Source organism: Grus americana, chromosome 18 (assembly GCF_028858705.1).
Source record: "Grus americana isolate bGruAme1 chromosome 18, bGruAme1.mat, whole genome shotgun sequence".
Lineage (NCBI taxonomy): Eukaryota > Metazoa > Chordata > Aves > Gruiformes > Gruidae > Grus > Grus americana.
Genome location: NC_072869.1, coordinates 197161 through 217682, shown reverse-complemented (window position 1 = coordinate 217682; position 20522 = coordinate 197161). Strand labels below are relative to the sequence as shown.

The 20522-nt window shown below is 42.9% G+C and overlaps 2 protein-coding genes across 6 annotated transcripts in view; both read right to left on the bottom strand.

The window, feature by feature from the left end:
- Positions 1 to 239: 239 nt before the first annotated feature.
- DUS1L (dihydrouridine synthase 1 like) lies at positions 240 to 14808 on the bottom strand. 5 transcript variants are annotated; one of them, XM_054846114.1, is made up of 14 exons: positions 14340 to 14795; positions 12401 to 12463; positions 11909 to 12017; positions 10978 to 11028; positions 9114 to 9226; positions 8260 to 8342; positions 7991 to 8094; positions 6877 to 7021; positions 6151 to 6247; positions 5706 to 5794; positions 4762 to 4928; positions 4174 to 4211; positions 1048 to 1123; positions 240 to 745 (listed from the first exon to the last, which is right to left on the bottom strand). In XM_054846114.1, exons 1-14 carry the CDS (start codon positions 14574 to 14576, stop codon positions 594 to 596), a joined length of 1524 nt encoding a protein of 507 aa, XP_054702089.1. In that variant the 5' UTR covers positions 14577 to 14795; the 3' UTR covers positions 240 to 593. The 5 variants fall into 5 exon arrangements, with proteins under 5 accessions (XP_054702089.1, XP_054702090.1, XP_054702091.1 ...); XM_054846115.1 differs by lacking the exon at positions 5706 to 5794 and having other exon boundaries at positions 6089 to 6247; positions 14340 to 14805; XM_054846116.1 differs by lacking the exon at positions 12401 to 12463 and having other exon boundaries at positions 14340 to 14778.
- Positions 14809 to 16604: 1796 nt separating this feature from the next.
- FASN (fatty acid synthase) overlaps positions 16605 to 20522 on the bottom strand; it is a 44668-nt gene continuing 40750 nt past the window's right edge. Inside the window, exon 43 of the mRNA XM_054846129.1 lies at positions 16605 to 19615. Coding sequence (XP_054702104.1) covers positions 19478 to 19615 — 138 coding nt within the window. The 3' untranslated portion in view covers positions 16605 to 19477. The remainder of the gene's footprint in view (positions 19616 to 20522) is intronic.

Here is a 20522-nt window from a genome sequence, read left to right as displayed (position 1 = left end):
ATTTCATTTCCCCCAACCTTTGGGTTATGGGAGACCATTAAGCTTTATCACACTGTATAAAACTAGTAATTGTTAATACACAATGTGGTTATAGCAACATTTTACAGTTTTACATTCACATTTTCAAAGTACTGCTAGATTCCTTTCTGCACTGAAAACATGGCCTGCTGAAACACAAACATGACGCATTTTCTATTAGTGAAGAAGTCATTGACATCGCTATTTTTAGCACGCCAGAAGACTGTTCTAATACAAGAAATTTATTCCCCAATATTAAAAACAGGACATTAAGGGTTAATGAACATACAAGAGGCAATTGTGATGGCAGCTTACATAGGTTGCCCCCACCCAAAAAATGCAGCATTTTCAGTCTTTAAAACACAGCATAAGAAATTTAATTGCATCCTTTTTATTTCAAATGCAGGATAATTCCCTGAGTAAGCAGCTTTTTACTTAAATAAAACTTTTCCAGAACTTAAAATAAACCTGTGGAATAAGTTCACACAGCTGACGGTGAGCTGGAGATGGCATGTTCTTTGGCCCAGGGAAGCACAGGCCTGGCTGGAGCTCTTTAACTATTCATTTCCAAAGTTTCACACTGCACTGTCACCAGCCTCCTTCAGTACAGCAGTCTCCCCCACATCTACATCTCCTCTCCGACTGATCTCTGGGTTTTGAATTACTCTTTGACTACTCTGCCATGAAAGGGATTTTTCATATTTGGTCTTAAAAAGTAATCCATGACCTGAAGAAGCAAAGATGGGGGAGGGAGAGAAAGAAACTGAAATCAGATGACCACTGGTAAACAGAACAGCTCATTCCTTACAAAGAATGGGTCCTCATAATCTGGAAACTATGCATCCCAAGGCTTTGGAAGCAGAATACTGTACATAGAAGGAAGACCAGGCTTTTCAAATTGTACCATAAAATTTTAGATAGCTATGTATGTAGACTTTAACACCCCCCCACCCCATAAACCAAAAATTAGAGTAATGAATATACATGGAAGATATTTGCTTAATGACTTGTAAGGACAGATGCACTTACCTGGACAGTCTGCTGTCTCTTTGAATGCTCTTTTCTTACAGCATCCTCGGCACATGTTAAATACACATTTATTGCCCTGGGTTGGGATGGGGGGGGGGGTTGTGTGTAAAGAAGTTTGTATCAGTGAAAATAAAATTATTATCGTTTGCTATAATAACAACAATACACCTCTGCACATTCAGACTTTTGGAAGAAAAACCATGAACTTGTATATTAGGCAGTCATACCTCAGTCTAATGAAGATGACAGAGTGGATGTGGGGAAGGGGGGGCAGCTATCAACTGTTTGTACATAGAGAACAAAAAACAAACCAAACAAAAAATTCCACATTCAACTTCTGCAACATCAGTAATCTGTTGGGCAGCCCGAGTTACACAACACAAGCAGGCAAGTGCCATAAGCACTCTGGAACAACAATTACGACATTTGTTGCAAGTGAGCTTGCTGTAGTTCTCTGCAGAAGTAGCATGTGAAACAATGCCTGACATGCTTGCTACCATCTGTAGCTATGCCTAAAATAAATGTTACTGCAGCAACTGCTTCCCTACTTGCAGCTTAAAATATACCTGAGTATATATTAAAATATAACGTATGACCCTTAGTGGACAGCAGCAGTTGAGTCTTGGATAGCCGACAACGTGGCTAGACTGGACTGCATGTCTGCGTTGCTTGGGCTCACACATGCTTAGTGATCCTTCAGGAAAGTGGGGTTTTGTTGTTTGGTGTGTCTCCCTCCAGCCCAATTAAAAATTCCTTCATGTTTAGGAAGTCCTTGGTTGAATTTCAAATTTTTTTTTTTTTTGTGGTGGTGTTCTCATCCCCCTTCTATGACACAGCTTAGAAACATACAATATAGGGGGGAAAAAAAAAAAAAATACAGGCCCAATCACAAGATTGCAAGGGCTGCCTGCAACAATGATGTAAGAGCAAACCAAAAGAGACTAAGCCCAGCTTCAGAGAAGCATAGTTGACACACCAAGCTGTGTCACCAGGATTAGCTATGAAACAGGATGACTTTGAAAGCAGGCCAGATGAATGCTCAATGTTTTCCCAATAATGAACACAGCAAGAAAAACATTTTATTCTGTAGCTGCAGCTCCAAATTGAGCTCCAGCTGGCTGCTATTTCTAAGGTGCTTTAAGAGTGTTACAAAAGAAAGCCAACTCCACATGCCTGTGTCCCTGTCTCCCCACCTCCATAGCTGTAATCCTATTTTTTTTCCAGCTAGAACACAAAATTATTCCTTGCTTCTTACACTCTGTATGTCTGCATGCACAGGTATATTAGCAGCACTAAATACACTCTGCTGACTCAGTTCAGCAACATCTCCCTGTCAAGTAAACAGCTATGTTCCCCAAGCGAAGACAGACAAAAACCAAACCAAAGCAAACAAACAAACAAAAAAAACCACAACCCAAACAAATATGCTATACACAACCTGGAAAACAGCTGGCGTGTTTAACATTGCTAATGGTGAAAGCTGATGTTAATCTGCTAGCAAAATCAGAGCTGAGAATGACTAGGTGCTCATTCTTGGTCTGATTACAGGCACAGATCCAAAAAAACCAACAAAAAACAGAGCTGCAGAGTGCTGCCTGACACTCACTACAGACTACTGCAATGATGTTTTAAGTATTTGTATTAGTACACCAATAACCACACCAGTTATTCAAATTCTCAATCCTTGCAGAAAAACACCACCCACCACTAATCCTAGTAAGAGGGTTTTGTTTTTAATTTCACAGTACAATATACATGTAATTACTGAAAGTCTGGAGATTTGTCTCCAAGAGATCTTGGGAAGTTCATCTAGCTCACTCAACTGTCTTAGGAATAAAATAGCAGCAGCAGCACTTTTTTGGAAAGGAAGGCAAATGCTCTCAAAGAACCTACGTGTTAGCGACTTTGCGCAGCGCCTTCACCTCAGAGACTGGTTACAGTTAAGAGGCTTTTGCCTAAGTACGGACCCTTTTTTTTCCCCCCCCACATATCAGCAGGACTTGGTATGCATACATTACTTAACACTGGCATGGACCTATTTCAGGATTTAGAATCACAGAATAGAATCACAGGATGGTTTGGGTTGGAAGGGACCTTCAAAGGTCATCGAGTCCAACCCCCCCACACCATGGGCAAGGACACCTTCAACTAGATCAGGTTGCTCAAGCCCCATCCAACCTGGCCTTGAATGCTTCCAGGGATGGGGCATCTCCCACCTCTGTGGGCAACCTGCACCAGTGGTTCACCACCCTCAGTGTAACAAATTTCTTCCTTATATCCAGTCTGAATCTCCCTTCTTTTAGTTTAAAACCATTACCCCTTGTCCTATTGCAACAGGCCCCACTAAAACGTCTGTCCCCACCTTTCTTTTAAGATCCCTTTAAGTTATGAAAGGCTGTGATAAGGTCTCCCCAGAGCCTTCTCTTCTCCAGGCTGAACAATCCCAACTCTCTCAGCCTGTCTTCATAGCAGAGATGCTCCAGCCCTCTGATCATCTTTGTGAACTCCTCTGGACTCACTGCAACAGCTCCGTGTCTGTCTTGTCCTGGGGACCCCAGAGCTGGATGCAGTACTCCAGGGGAGTTTCTCACCAGAGCAGAGGGGCAGAATCCCCTCCCTCGACCTGCTGGTCACACAGCCCAGGATACGGTTGGCTTTCTGGGCTGCGAGTGAACATTGTTGGCTCATGTCTGGCTTTTCATCCACCAGTACCCCAAGTCCTTCTCCTCAGGGCTGCTCACAATCCCTTCATCCCCCAGCCTGTATTGATACCGGGGGCTGCCCCAACACATGTGCAGGACCTTGCACTTGGTCTTGTTGAACCTCATGAGGTTCACATGGGCCCACCTCTCCGGCCAGTCAAGGTCCCTCAGGACAGCATCCCGTCCCTCAAGTGTGTTGACCCCACCACTCAGCTTGGTGTCGTCAGCAAAGTTGCTGAGGGTGCGCTTGATCCCACCGTTTATGTCATTGATGAAGATATTAAACAGTATTGGTCCCAGTACAGATCCCTGAGGGACACCACTTGTCACTGATCTCCATCTGGACATTGAGCCATTGACCACTACATGGTCAGTTAATTTCCATTTAGTGGAAATGCTTTAATGGACACTGGCACTGACTTACCTTAGGGTTTCCACATTGATCGCATTTTGCGTATTTGGCTGGAAGAGAGAGAGACCAATTTCAGCAATGGTATTTTTATGTGGAAGAAGGAAATTTAAAAAAAAATTAAGATCAGACAAAGCTTGGTGCTTTTCTAGCCAGAGAGAGACTTTTTTTCAAATAAAAATACTGTACCTCAAAGAACAGTGCCAAGGTCAAGATACCTTGACTTTTTAAGTGCCTTTAAGCTAATTCCAAACACAGAAAATTTTAATCCTCAAGTCACGTGTAAAAGAGGACATCTGCTTGAAATGCGTACGAAATTCCAATTTCAAATACTAGTCACAGCCAATTTAGTTTGCAAAGCATTTTGATCTTAAAAAGATGCTTATAGCAGATCAGTGACCTACTACTTTGATCCTCGTTTTCTTTACTAATTAACATAATTTGAATCACATTGCCTACTATCAAAACTTCCTGATGATAATACCTCCTCTTTTTAAAGAGGTTTTTACAACTACATAAACAAGGAAAATAAATAGTGGCAATTTATGTCAAATGTGAATATCAGCAACTTTCCATGCATTTATGCCAATAAATAGAACTTACGTTTTAAAGATGGATCAAAGCTTTTATTTGGATTTCTTAACTTCTTTTTTTGCTTATTCTTTGACAGAAGCTCAGAATTTCCATCTTCCTCCTCTTCCAGAGCACGCTTCCCTCGCACACCTTTTTCAGTCCCACTGGCTCCATTCTCCTTGCATCTCTCCTTTGGCCTGAAACAGTGAATATCATTGTAAGTTGGCCAAAGGGAAGAAGTAGGTGTTCCCTGGCCACTATTCTGATTTACAGAAATCTAGGTAAACTGTAAACCTAGCACAGCTAAATTACAAGGACATGGAATAGAAAAACCTCTCTCTTTTTGTTATCATTGGCTGTTAATAATAGACACACTGTCAGATATATCGGTTGGAAAGTCAATGAAAGTTGGCCAGTTAAATTACTTAGGTACCTGTTAACCTGTTATTCCTACTTTTCATTTAAGTATTTACTTTATTTACTTATTAATCTTGACACGATCGTTCCCTTCTTCAGCCCAATTTTCACAACAGAGAGGGAATAAGCTATCTGAAAAGCTTGTCTATACAACACAAGCATCCTTTACTTAGTTCCCATCTTTGCTATCCTGGCAGTTACCAGCAACATTTATGTTACATATAACAATAAAGTACTGTCAGGTAGTATGTCAGCTAGCTGTCAGGTAGCACATCAGGTTCTCTTTCTGAGGTGCAGTGGAATTTTTGGGTTTTTTTAGTTTTCAGAAGGAGAGAAATCTGAGGAGGATCTAAGGGAGAAGGTGCATACAATGAGCAACATCTGCACAAACAAAGCCATAATCAGGAAAAAACCAAACCAGAATAAAAATAATCCAAAGTCTTCACTTATTTTCAAATGAATGTAAGCTTCTAGAACCAAACTGGATGGGTCTGTACTGATAGTATTGGGTGGAAAAGGCCTATGGGTACCTGTCCATGTTAGAATAGATAACTCACCCTGGCCTGACGTATGGCTGACAGATCCAGTGGAAAAAAGGCAACCCTTCTTTTGGCTTTTCTCCTTCTTTCTGATTAGCTATTTCTTCCTGCAGCATAAAGTAACAGTCAGTTTTCCTGGAGTTCTCAGGAAATACTCTAAATAAACTCCAGGAAACCACAAACTGGAATTTCAACTAACACTTACTGACAGTTAAACATAGGCAAAAAACCTCTACTAACACAGATCAATTGAAGCAGTTTTGTAATTCCTAAATCAACTTTATCCCATGTAAAGCTGTTCAGGCTTAAGGGGCTGCTACTGTAGTAAACTACCAATATCAAGGTTGGTAAGCCACAAAGTTCCAATGAAGTGACTAACAGACATCAACTGCATGACATACATGGTAAGTTCCCACCAAGTGCAGACAGTGTTGTTCAGGGAGATTAGGGCCCATCTTGGTACCTGGCATCGTAGTTTCAGCTCCCTGTTGACATCTACAATGCCCTCTAGAGTCTTCACTTTTGCTAATTCTTCACGCAGCTGCTGGTAAACTTGAAGCCTGAGGCAAATCCCAAACATCAAGTCATATTTATTCATTATTGCTAGACTGAGGAGATCAACTAAAAATGTCTTTATAAAAGCTTTTGGTAGATTTTTTTCTTGCTACACTTGCCTTTAGTAGGAGCTTATCTTCTTTCTTCTAAGTCCAGAGAAAAGCACACGTACCTGCTCCTCTTTTCCAAATAAATACTTGGCACACAACCAAGGTACTTTGAGATAAGCTAACATGAACGTACAGTGCATCAGCTGCTCCTCAGTAACTGCCCATGGCCATGCCCTTACTCCACAATAAATGCAAGACAGCTTGCCTCACAATGAACAGAGTTAGTTAACTTGTGTTTGCCGTAAAGTGCATGTGCGCATATGTGCAATTACCATACAGTAGCTGATGTGCTGTGAGCTCATGCCCTAGCTTATCTTGTGGTAACTTGTTCAATCCCCATGCCCTGTTTCCCAGATATGCAGTGAAGGGTAAAGGCCTCAGCCCACATTCTCTCCAGTCAGGTCCAGGAAAGAAAACCTTGCAGCATACTAATTCTGGCCAAATGAATCCTTGTCCAGAAAAGCCAGACACTTGCTAAGCAAGATGAGCCCTGAAAACATTAAGAGTTCTCTGGAGATACTCACGTGTGATGCCAGAGCTTGAAGAGATGAGCCCTAACATAAGACAATGGACAAGGGTACTTCTGTACTATCTCCAGATACTCCTCAGCCATCTCCCACACCAATGGGTTTCGGCCCTCAAACAAAGCTGGGTTATGAAGATTACCTTCTAGGGAATGAAAAGAAATACTCAAACTTTCATTTCAGGATTGAAACAGAAATAAAAGCTAGGCTCTGGAGCTTGATCAGCTCTGTTGTGATTCTACCAGTCAGTCACAGACACATCACTCACGTAGTCACAGAGGAACACAGGGCCCATAAAACTCTAGCCTGACCTCAGGATACTGTATTTCACTATACAATTCTTAATTGAGCCAAATAGCTCGTATCTAATTAAAGTATATTTTCCAGAAAGGCATCCAATCTTGACACAAAGACAGTAAAAAAAAAAATAAATAGAAAAATCACCACTTTTGTTGTCCAATGGTTAAATACTTGGACAATGGGTGTCTTACCTTGTCTGTATTCACATTTGTCTGGCCTAAGTTTACAGATGCTGCTCTCACAAGGCTTTTCTCTACTAGCTCCACAAGCCTTTTGTTAACCAGTGTTTTCTAAAAATAAGATTCTACAATCTCCCAGAAAATATATTTCATTGCTTTAACTGTGTAATTGGAAGCTTTTTCTAATGTCTATCCTAGCTCTTCCTGTAGGAAGTTATGCCAATTCTTTCTTGTCCCAACACAACATGAACCATCTGCAGGAATATTAATCAGCGGACACACTTACTGCATCGAGATCCATTCAAAAAACATTCCATTGATTAACAGATGTCATGAAAATAATCCAGGACAACAGGACTCCCATATGCCTTTGTCAGGTAATCAGATTTGAGCTGTCCACTCAATGGTACTACAAGTTCAACATAACAATTCTTACAAATCTTAAGTGATTCCTGGTCCTGGTAAGAAATGGCCAGTATAAGAGGAAAGAGAATGGCCACTCAGCTTTCAATCAATCAAAGCTGTTCACCAAGTCACTCTGACATAAGCTTTTAATAAATGTATACGGGCCTGCTAAGACAGTAAGAAACAGTTCATATTCTCATATATTATGAGTAAAAGTTCACTTTTTTTACCTGCACTCATGACACCATGCACTCCTGTCTTACGGATACATTCTTCCACGTCACTGAGACACTGGATGTTTCCATTTGCAAATACAGGAATGCTTACAGCTTTTCTATACCAGTGAATAAAACAGATGCATAAAATTAGAGTCATCCCAGAAATTCTACTCCTGCCACGCAAATTTGTTTGGTCTTCAATGCCACTGCACACCCTGCTTAAAAATCTACCTTCACAGCATGTTAGAAGAAATCCACTAACACTGGTACTGCTCACTAACCTGACGGCTTGAATGTGCTCCCAAGATGCCACGCCAGCAAGTGGTCCTTTCTGTTCTTTAGTACGGCCGTGCACAGTCAGCAGCTAAAACACATAGTCACATTTACTTTTCAGTGTATGAACCACTGGAACAAATCCACTGACAAAAATTTCCTTTTACCCCATATAATTCATGGATGCCACTGAATTCCCACTGCTATTTCAACAGTGCAGGGACTGTTGAAATTTCTGTATCACAGAAAGATAGCAGCAGCTCACCTACCACAGCACGGTCTTGGGCTTCTTTCGGCTTGCTATTCCACAGCATGACAAGGTTGTATCTTGGGAGAACCTACAGATTTCCTATTGCATTGGCTCCCGGTTATGATTCACTTTGGAATTTGTGATATATTGATATGGCTTGCTCCTCGGCAGAAGGCCTGAATACTGTCAGTATTGGCTCTAACTACAGACCGTCTCTTGCAATTCAACTGGAGTCAAATCCTAGAAGGCGGCCTATTTCTTCACTAGTGGTGGCCATCTTTGATACTGCTTTTTTCTACAGCCCTGTGGATTTCATGCATTCACACTGCCTCCTGCAACACTACGTTAGACTGAGATGCTTAACCACAGTGAAGGATGCCGCACTGTGCAGTGATTACAAGAGACATTCTGAAGTCGTGACATCTTCCATATCATACTATTGACCTGCTGCCTATGACTGCAAATACATTCAATCTCTCTGCATCCCATTTTGTCTGTCTGTAAAACAACGTAGCCTATTCATCTCCGCAGTACACCAAGATCTGGTCATCAGATGCTTTACATAGAGACATGTGTCCAGTGCAACAGTAGAGGGAGCAGCTGCCTCCTTACCTGGCAGCCAGCTTTCTCCAGCATCTGTGCATACTTCACTGTCTTGTCAATTTCTGGGAAAACGCGGATTTTGCATGTGATGGGAACAGAGAGCTTCTCGTTAGCCAGTAAAACTGGGAAAGATTGAAAAGACAGGTAAGTGGGCTGCACAATGCTATGAAAAGTGCCTACTCTCCTCAAGATCTGATACTGGGTGTGGTATGGAAAAAGCCTGAAAAGTTAATGCTATGCAGTTCTCACAGCTTAAATAATCAGCAATGCCCTGTGCAATCCTTATTATAGGTTAATCAAGTAACAGCAAAGCATGAAGCACAAAATCTGCATTCTAACAAGAAGGCATAAAATAGTCAGCATTTAATACCCCTAGCATTTCCACTGCATCAAACCTTCGCTTTCAAGGACCACCCCCTTCAAATCTTAATCATTGATACAGGCTTACTATTGTCACAGGCTATTGTACTCCTCCTACTCTGCCAACAACATTAACACTTGCTTGTCCACCTTTCCTACAAGAGATGCTTTGCTTATTTTCAAATTATTGCCCAAATAATCAAGACAAGTAGAGTCTTGTCCATGGCAAGCAGAGGCTTATCAATTGAGGTAGGCAGTGGACCCAATTAAGTAGTAAACATAGGTTACAGAGTCAGGGTGAAATCTAGAACATGTTAAACTCCCATAGTCTTTACACAGTGCACGGAATCAGAAAACTACTAAAAAGAGAGCTAACAAAGACAGTCAACAGGAAAACACTGAGCAACGGCATGTCTGAAATTCTCTTCTCTTCTAGAGCTTGGATGTATAATGTAGGAATTCGCCTGCTTTCTTCTAATCCAAATCCTAGAAGCTCTAACGATAGGTACTTCCTATCATCCTTTCAAAGGAGCAAGCAAGGTGTATACAGGAGCAAGCAGAAGATAGTACTCCATCATTTTAAAGAAGGCTGGGGGAGAAGGAGGAAGAGGAAGCTTTGCCCACCTTTTATAGAATACCCTAATAAGGCAACTCTCCTACTAGACAGCCTGGGTTCTCACCCAACTAGATGACGTGGGTTCTCTTCTCACCTTGAGGCTGTTCTGATTTGCATCTTTCACTCCAAAGAAAAGTGCCCTAACAACAACATTACATGCTGGGCAGGGAAGTACTGTCTATCTTTCCAGGTTCTCAGCAGTGTCTTTGTGCCAAACATCATTCAGGATTCCTGGACCACAGGGAACGCAAACAGAAGTAAGACTCTCTAACTTCACGGTTCAGATACTTGCTTTGAAGTGGGGTGCAGACACATTCTCAGCTCTACGCAATGACCAAAACCTTGCTCTTTAAATTAGTTCCAAATGTATTTCTTAAAAAAAAAAAAATTATACTGTTCACAATTGCTACCAATAGTCTGAGAACATCCTACACAAATTTGGAGAAGAGAGGCATAACTTGCTATGGTGTGGACAGAAACAGTACGCTGAGTTGATCAGAAAAGGGCAACTGTGGCTTCAAGCAGAAACACAACTCCTGGCACCCGAGAACTTCAAAGTGAAAAAGTAACGCACTGGGAGTTCTGCTGTTTCTACAGTTGGAGAGCCACTAAGCCATCATTAGATTAGGACTTGATTGACTCACTTTCACCTAAAGTCTGTTTCAGGTACTGAAGTCTTTTAGCAGATCTAGCATGAGTTTGTAGTAGGATACCACCAAGCATGTTGATGGTGCCACTGGAATACAGTAAGAAAGAAAAAAAAAAACCACACCCAACCAAACACAACCCTCCCAAAAGAAACATGCTGCACCTCCTTTCCCCCCAGATCCCTAAACCTGGTCTCAATGATGAGTTTATCCCATTCCCTCTCAAAGTGAAGCCTCTCTAAAGACTTACTCATTCTCTGAAGAAGATCCCACTCCTCTTGCAGAAATGCTCCGTAGTGACCTATAATAAAATAGCATATGACAGACTTGTACAGAAGAGTAAGATTCTGAAGTATACAGCTTTCGTAAACATTCACATACAAAGATCCAGACACTCATATGCCTCACTGGCAGAAAGAGAGTAGCTCTGTCCTGCCCAAACTGGAATAGTTGGATCACTCTGTTCCCCATGCCACCCTAGATTTACAAGATAAACGACGAATCCCCACACCCTACTTTCACTGCTACTCTCTAAGGCTGGCAGCTCAAAGTCCAGCTTTCAGGGGTTTGTACCAGGTGTTTAATAATTCCCTTCGGGATAAAACCTGATCAGATTGAAAGATCTATTTGCCCTGTACACCACTGATCATTTCCTATTAGTCTCTGAAAGACATTTTAGAAGAGCGATGGGCAGTTACTGAACAAATCTTTCCTCAACATCCTAACTGATCCAAAATTTTCAAACACTGGTTCTGTTTGAGCTACCTTTGTAATTTTTATACGCTAATGTGAATAAACTGTGCAAATATCAAGGAAACAGGAGACGCTAAGTGCCTGCATGATATAATTTTAATTGCAGTTTTGCAAAATTAGGCTGTTTGAACAACTGAAATCAGAAAGAAAATCAAGCTCTTGCTAGAAATACTTTTTCTGAAGGATATTCTAGGCACAAGAGCTGTTGCTCAGAAGCAGCTAGAATTAATTATTAGTATATCCAATTTTTGCTTTAGGTACTACAAAGCATTACCTGTTAAAGTGGGCATAACTAAAGTCTGATCAGCAGTACTGCAGCCACTCCCCTACATCAAGGCTTAATTTGGTCCTCTTGATGTTTTACTGCCAACGTTCACATTTGAAACATGCCATTTCTCTGTTTACCCGGGGTTCAGATTTGCACATACCTCTCTTTGCAATCATTTGGGGGCAACCCAAATTTAGGTCTATGGCATCACAATAATCCTGAGCCAACAGTGCGGCTTGGACAAACACTTCAGGGTCATTGGCACAGAACTGAGAAAGACAAAGAAAAGTGGAATAATCAGGCAATAGCTTTCTTCGAGTACTGGCAAAACGTTATGACGTAGTTATGAAGCAAGTACTTGCTACAGAAAACAGGCATGATATGCAGTTAATAATAGCAAATACCATTTCTCAAAAAAAAAAACCCAAACAAAAAACGCCCAAACAAAATCTGTGACACTTACCAGCTAAAGATCCTCAACCTTCAAATGACAAAATGAGAAAGATGAGCATTCATTCAAGAGGCAAAGAAATATTTGTAGAATATTTTACACGTAGTACCCAAGAATAAGAGGGAACAACTCTTAAAATCCCCTGTAGAACAAACAGCTGTAGCATTTTAACACATAAAGGTGGTGCAGAAGAAGAGTTACCTGTGGTGTCTCTAGGTCTTGAGACAATTCAAACTTTGTAGATGCCAATAAGCACCACTGCCTCTAAAATGAATTCACATTAGTGTGGCATGTGAAACAGACACATTGGGCAGTTAGTCAACTGCTCAGTCTTAAATATAATTAATATTACATTTAAAGCACATTGCAAAAATCCATTTATTAAGAAAAATTAGGTTAATTTCCAGCTGCTTTGTTCAAGAGGACAGAGCCAGACTATTCTTCTCATTTACACTTTTAAATAGATTGTCTAAAATTCATTATTAACAAAAACCAATGCCATCAGATCTTTAAATAATATGGATTTAAACTCAAACACGTGTGAACAGAAGGTGTTACTTAAACCTTACAGCACTACATAAATTATGGCTGACACCAACTGAAACCAGAAAAGGCACTTGCTTTCTCTGAGATGGTTGAAACAATGGAAAGCCTCCAAACAAGCCACATCAGTGAGGATTTTTACACAGTAAACAAAGCCCAAAGAGCAGGCTGGGCTCAGATGTACCTCTGCCTAATCTACTTCCAAGAGTCTGTGACCAGAACCCAAGACTGCCTTGTAACATTGCAGAACTCAGTAAGGATTGCTGTACTGGGTCAATCCAAAGATTGATCTAGTTAGTTCTGTGCCTTGTGCCCAATAGCGGCCAGTGGGAAGAAGGATAATACAGCAAGCTCACAATAACTGACACTTTTCAGGTAGGCTTGCCCAGAACACACAGCTTACTGAGCTGAAAATACGCTTTCAAAAGAAATTTCTGCCACCTCTATTTTTCTGTGGCAAAATAAACTACCTCCTGTGGAAAAGGAGGTAGTTTATTATACAAAAGCTGTACTGAGACAGATCAAAGGTCCACCTCCTCCTGCTCTGATAATGGTCAACAACAGATGTCTATGGAACAGCAGAAGCTGGAAAGCATCTTCAAGGACTTTGGAAGCAGAAGTGATGCTTCCTGCAAGCAATGACCCTCAACAGAGTCTTCCTTCATTTGCTTTCTAAACTCATGTAATCTTTCAGCATCCAGTACATCCCATGGTAATGAATTTTGCAGTTTATAACTATTACTACCCTGACTTAACACTCGTTTCCCATTTGTCATCTTCAAGCCACTCATACTTTGACAGACTTCTCTCAACTCTCCCCTCAGTCATGGGAGACACTTCTCTTCCAGGGCGAAGAGTCCTCATCCATTTAAGTGCTCCACATGTGGAAATCACATCATTCCTCTGCTCATGCTAGCTTTCCCTGCGTTATTCTCCACCTCTGCAGGCCTCTCTCCTTCTTTGAGATGGCGTGAAGTACCTGAACCTCATGCAGTACTCAAGAAGCAGAAGCAACACAAGCTTAAAAGTGTGTCCTATCTTCAGAGGACTACTCAAAAACATGTGATCCTCCCTGAGTGGTATCAGATCTGGAACAACCCGTGACTGTCTAAAGATGAGGTGGAGAGGACTGAAACCCTATGAGAAGTCTAGTGCTCCAGGCCCCTGTGGTTAAGACACCAAATTCTCTTTGCTAGACAAGGGACAAACAGAAAAACACACTTATCTTCATAAGCTAAGTACTTGTTAGTGGTATTTAGGTGAAGAAAATGAGATTTCTGTCATTCTATATAACCACTTTAAAATCTGAGTGAGACTGACTAGCTTGAACTCACGGGCATTTGGAAAACATAGAAAACGTCTAGATTTGTGAATGTAAACGAGGCGGACGATGAGGACAAGGGTAACTTGCTCTGCAGCGTTACCCAAGAGCGCACAGCAAGGCGAACCCCGGGGAAGCTCTTCCCGGCAGCCCCTGCCGCCGCTCCCGGTGCTAGGGCTGACCGGCCAGGCGCCGCCGCTCCGGGAGCGCAGCGGGCGAGCCGGGGCGGGCGCCGGTGGCGTTTCCCGGCGGCCCGCGGGCGGTCGCGGCGCTCACCTGCACGATGAGCGGGCGGTCCTCGGGACAGGCCTCGTCGTAGAGGTTCTCGCGGCGGTAGTTGGCGTCCCTGAGGAAGACCTGGGCGTGCAGCATCGGCGTGTAGCAGAGCTGGGCGCCGTGGCGGCGGCTCAGCAGCCTCCAGGCCAGCTCGCTCTGGTCCACCATGGGCGCCACCACGTAGTGGGCGCTCCGCAGCGTCTCCCTCCAGAAGGCCTCCCCGCGCAGCTTCGGCATCTCCCGCCCGCCCCCCCGTGCGGCGCTGCGACAGCGGCCGCCTCGCGCCGCCGTACCGGGACTCGCAGCCGCTGCCTGAGTCTCGGAGACGGACGCGATCGCTGGGCCCTGGCAGGGCACCGAGGCGGCCGGACGGTGCTACCGCCATCTCGCTCCGGCCGGCTCAGCAGCGCAGCTGCGCGCCGTCCCCTCCGGAAACCGTGGCGCTGCCAGTAGGGGCCGCGCGCGGAAGAGTCCGGGCAACCGCAGGGCCGGCGTATGAAAGGAGGAGGCCGCGCTTCCCCGGTTTCCCATCCGGTGGCGGGCACTAGCTGGGACGTTAGAAGCCCCTTCCGCGGCGCCTACCGGTGCTGGGACACCCCCCCCCCCGCCGCGGCCTCGGACCGAGGCCGCGCGTAGCCGCGCACTCTAGACACGAGCGGCGCCCCCGCCTGAGGGGGGGTGCCACGATGACGGACGCGGGCCGCCGCCCCGCTGGCGAACGGGCACGGTACCGCGGCGCTCCCCCACGGGCCCTAGGCCAGCACAAGGAAGGCCCCGCCGTGGCCGTCAGGCGGTACGTGCCTCGCGCAGCAGCAGCCGGCCTTCCCCTGTCCCTGAGCCCGCCCTGCATCCCACTGGGGCCGGCAGCACACCCACCCTCCCCCGCTTGAGTGCATGAGCCCGGGAAGCGGTTTTGGTTTTACATTTTGGCCTCTGCCCCCAACAGCCGCTGTAGAGCTTTACAAGAACTCTGGCTGAGCAAGGCGGCCTCGTTAGTCCTTGGTGGTGGATAATCAAGGCAGAGAGGTGGAAATGATGCACCTGGCTGAACCAAAAATAACAACATGTGGGACAAACCCATTCATTCCACAGCATTTTATAAAGGTAGAGGTGAGCACAGTGGAGGATTTCCTCATCTGCCAGTACCTTCCAGAATGTAAAAAATGCTGCATCTCTACTGCAGTCAAAACTTCAATGTAACTTTAGTCATCGGGCTTTAGACATTTTTTTCTTCAAAAGGGAAAAACTCAGAATCCTTATATACAACAACAAAGCACCAGAGCCTAAGTGGGGTTCCATGTATAGTCCAATTGTTCAGTAAGTCTGTTAAGGGACAGGCTCTAACAGCCTTCACAATTCAAGTTCACCGTCAAAGCCTACGTTTCTTTCCCCCTCCTGAACTTTCTAGCACTCATGGCTGTGTTGAACCCTGCTGCAAGAAAGAGCTAAGCTTCAAGTTCCTCTGATCCTTTACCATCTTCCACTACCTTCCAGGGGCCTAAACAACCAGTTCTATTTTAAATACACAGCCTTTCCACCTCGCCTTCAACACTCCCATTTTCTCTTACACAGCTGCTCCAGGGTTATTTGTTTCTTCCGACTGTGATTTACTAGCAAGGTATCTGATCTTAACTATTTGCAAGAGGAAGAAAAAAAACCTGCCTTGCTTAGCGCTTTTGGGTTTTACTTGACCTGTCTCAGCACCAGAAATCGTGTCTGCTTCTGCTGTCTGGTATCGCTGTTTAAAGTCACCAGGTCTCTTAAAAAAAAAAAAGAGAAATGCAAAAAGGGTCACAATTTAAGCTAATGTCTTTGGCAAGAGAGGTGTATTTGTTTCCCCTCAGGAAGGTGGTAGAATAGAAAACAATAGTTTTAATACTGATGACTACACTGCTGCATGCTGCATGTTCTTACTGTTACTATTAAGGCTACATTGTGGATTTACGGTATAGTGACCACCATTTCAGAATAGCAATGTGACTTTGTGAGCCTAAATAAGTTTATAGAGCCAATAAGGGACTATGTTTTTCAGTCTCGAGATTACACCATGCTGGTCTTAGAGAAGCTTGCTGAAAAGGAGGATGGAAAGCAAGTATCAGGTGACAAGAGACTCCCGCTTCAATTTCAGGTAGAAGAGGAAATATGAAGGACTTTGCTTCTGCCCTTGTCTTCTCAAAACAACAACTACAGTATTTGATTTTGCATTATGATATTATTGTTCTACCTATGTCTATCTGACAAGCTATTGAGAAACAACAAGCAGTATCAGCGCTAATAAGGTTTTTATTTTTGGCACACTGTATTCAGCAGCCAGTTACATAATGGGTTACAGGGCAGCAGCTCATAATTAGACAATTATGGGGGGAAAAAAACCCCAAACCAAAACAACCACCTGCTTTTCAAATAACAACCACAAGAACATTGAGAGCATATAGGCTATACGTAATTCTTGAGGAACTTCTATTACTAAACCAGTATCTTCAAGCTCTGCTTAGATGAGACCATGCACATTTGTGTTTATACAGAAAACTTGTCCAACTCCTGCTTCGACAGCTGGAACGCCATTAGTCCTTGCTCCCTCCATACAGCCCATTCAGACTTGTTAAACACTTTAGCACAGAACTATTGTACCTGTTTGCTTAATCACTCCTTTCTTTTTCCTTCTAGGTTTTCAATACAACCGAGGCAAATACAATTCTTTCAACTCTTCTTTTCAGGCTCACTACAGCTGCCAGTAGTTAAATTTAAAACAAACCAACCAGTCCACATCTGTTTTATGTAGTATCCTATGCTAGGATATGCACAGATAGTATGCAGTAGCTATAATGAAGTCTCACAGTAAGCACATATGCCCAGTTCACATAGCCACTCTTCAGTATTTGCAGCTGTAAGGCACCTCACCCTCACACATTGCCTACTTCCCTCCTTCTGTTACCACCTAGCCATCATACCTAACAACTTAATAGCATTTATGCCCATTGCCTATCTAACACTCCCAATGACCTTGAGGTAGATGCTATTAGTCCCATTTTACAGATGGGGAAACTGAGGCGGTAGCATTAATGGCTTGTCCAAACCGCAACAAAGGAGCCAGAATTATAATTTGAGAGTTTCCACTTCAATCTTGTGGGCGTGTGGTTCGGTTGTATCTAAGGTACCAAAATCATGGCAACGAGAAGCCATGTTCCAGAATTGTAAGTCCTCTTTATTATTGTTATTATTTCTACAGACTCCAAATCAGATATGCCAGCAGCAGTTTTTGCTTTATACCAAGAAATGAGAGATTCCAGATGAAACACAGGATTAAGAAATGGTGGTAGAGAATAAGACAAAAAGCCAAACAGTGATCAATTCTGTTTAATACTAGGAAAGCCAAAGAGAAAAAGACACTCTTCAGACCAAAAAGTATTTAAAAAAAAAAAGAAAAAAGAAAAAAAAGAAAAAAGAACGGGACTTATTTTGGAAATGCTTTAAGCTGACATTATGTTGGTTTTATTTCAGATTTCATAAAAGAAATGTTATAAAACTAAAACCAGTTAACCCAGCCACTATCAACAGAGGGTGGTATAAGCAAAAGACACTAGGTCAGAACCTGCAGTGAAGAGCCACCCATTCCTGTCACTGGAATGCTCCTGTACTAACAGGATACTTCACTGGGGGGTGGAGAGAACTGGGGTTTTACAGCAGTTCTGAGAGGCACAACAGCTCCTCCTAGTTGGTGCTTTGTTGCTACCTAGGTCTCCTCTGTATCATAAGTGTAACAAGGATTTACTGATTTCAGAAAGGACAGGTCCAGCATAGCAAAGGCAAGAAAATGTAACTGAATTTTATGCAAGTTTCCTTTAAAAAGGTACTGTATCTTAAAATCATACCATCAAACTGATTACTTAGCTAACTTATGTGGGATCTCATTACTGACAGGAAAATGAGTACACACAGCTTAAGCAAACCCTGTGCTAAATAAAATATACAGGGGCTTTGGGTAGATGCTTGTATGTTTGCCTGAGCTTTGGTTACGGGAGAGCAGGGGTAGGAGGATTTGTTCAGTTACCACCGAAGAATTCTATTTGCCTCCCCCATCCCAAATGCCTGGTTGGGTGGCGAGACCGGAGGTGGGAGGGAATAAGGTAAAGCAATAGTCTTAATGCTTTACTAAGGTTCTGATACAGCAGGGCACAGAACCTTGCACAAATATAAATGAAGTACCTGCCTAGGGACAGCTTTGCCTGTTTTTATCACGCCAAAGTTAAGGATGTTCAATAGAGTGGCAACTGTCAAACCATCCTCCATTCCCCGTCACCCCCCTCTCTCCTCAAAAAAGTGGATGATGGCAAGAACCCTCCCCTTCTACCTTTTCCTTTCTGAACAGGGCAGGGCAGTGGGAGAAAGAGAAAAAACAAACAAACAAAAAACCAAAAGAAACCAGACTGCTCCAAAGATGCACTTTGGTTTAACAAATGGGCAACCTCCCCTTGTAGAATAAACCTTCCCCTCCAAAAAGGGATGTTTCTTTTCTTCTATAACCCACGATAAATTAAAACCAAGTAAGAAGTCTCTGGTTTGACACAATAAATACTTAGAATATATCAAATTAAAAAAATATAGTTACAAAAGCCTCAATTGAATTCTCTTTCTGACCTAACTACAGACAGATTCTTCACAGACAAAAGGTATCTCCGAAATCAGCTGCAGCTCCTCTCCCTGCTCACTGGGCTTGGTCAACAAGTGCTATCACATACCCTTTGGAATACTGTTAAGACAAAACAATGTAGAGCACAAGAAATCTACTCCTAAATTTGTTTTTCATACTGCCAAGGGTGTAGGAAGCAACCATCAGTGGGGAACCCTCACAGCAGTGCACAGTGACAGAGTCACAGCACTAGAGTAACATAGATAAGGATACTAGGGGAAAACAAAGCATAGGAAGAGAAGGAGGAGAGAGAACCCATAAAAGTTGGGAAAGGAAAAAATGAGCCAGAAAGTGAGAAAAAAAGACCAATCAAGTTCAGCTGGACTTCCCAGTTCTGGCAGCAGAGCAGATGAGATGTCGAACAACAGGAAGAGTTCCTTGGGGTCTGTCATAACAAGGAATGTTGTTGGCATTTTCTTCACCATTGACAGTAAGTATGCAGAAGAAGTTAACCCTCTCTGACACTGACACGTGGCTCTGCCAGTGAGCTGTGGATGATCCCAATAATTGATTCAACACCATCTCCCTCCAATAAGGTGCGATGATCCCCTTCAATAATATGGACAGATACTTTCCCATCGCATACCTGCACAGATACAAAAAAGAAAAACTACATTCACCATTTACAACCAGCCGGTCATCTAGCTGTTTCAAGTTTGTCAGTCTTCTAAGTTACTCATAGTTTACACCACTGTCTCATACTCAGTTGAAAACAGCATCAATTTTACTCTGACACATTTTCACAGATCAGCTGTAGGGCATTGTTTGGAACCAGTGTTTTAAAGCACAATAGTTTGACAGCCTGGCAGGAAGCCAACCAACCTGATACTAACAGAATAATTTACCTACAACATGAAAGAATGAATGCTAAATTAGCTACTTCCAAGCCCTTAAGAAAACCAAATAACCCTCCCCTCCACCTAATCTTTCTCCCACCACCATGAATCTTTCTTTAAGGTCATTATGTAACTTTAATAACATACGTTCATTATTGATTCCAGGATAACTTGTGAGAAGTCTTAAGGGACAGGAGATGCCAGAAGCAGGAAAATAATTGTGAAAAATTGCTTCCTTTTCCTTGGTATCTGTACTATAATGTAAGACACTGAACTGTTTTACATGAACAGGGGCTAAAGAACAGTTACCTTATCTGGACTACAGGCTGAAAACCCAAGTTTGTTAGGCCCACAAGAAACCCACATATTAACTTCTAAGTGGTCCACAAAAGGTAACTAAGAAAAAGCTGCCTCTGTTGTCAGTAGTTTGACACTTGCTCTTCAGAAGTCTGCCCTCATGCAGCGTACAAACTTTAGGGGTCTCCAGTGAAAGAAGGAGACTAAAAGTTACTCCCTTTTAACATCTTTATAATCTGAAATCTATCTAGAGAGCTGCAAGAATTAACTATAGAAAACACTTACTTATCCAATATAGAGGCCTAATCTTCTCCTAGCCCTCACTGCCCTGAGAAAATGCCTGGAACCAGTCAACTCATT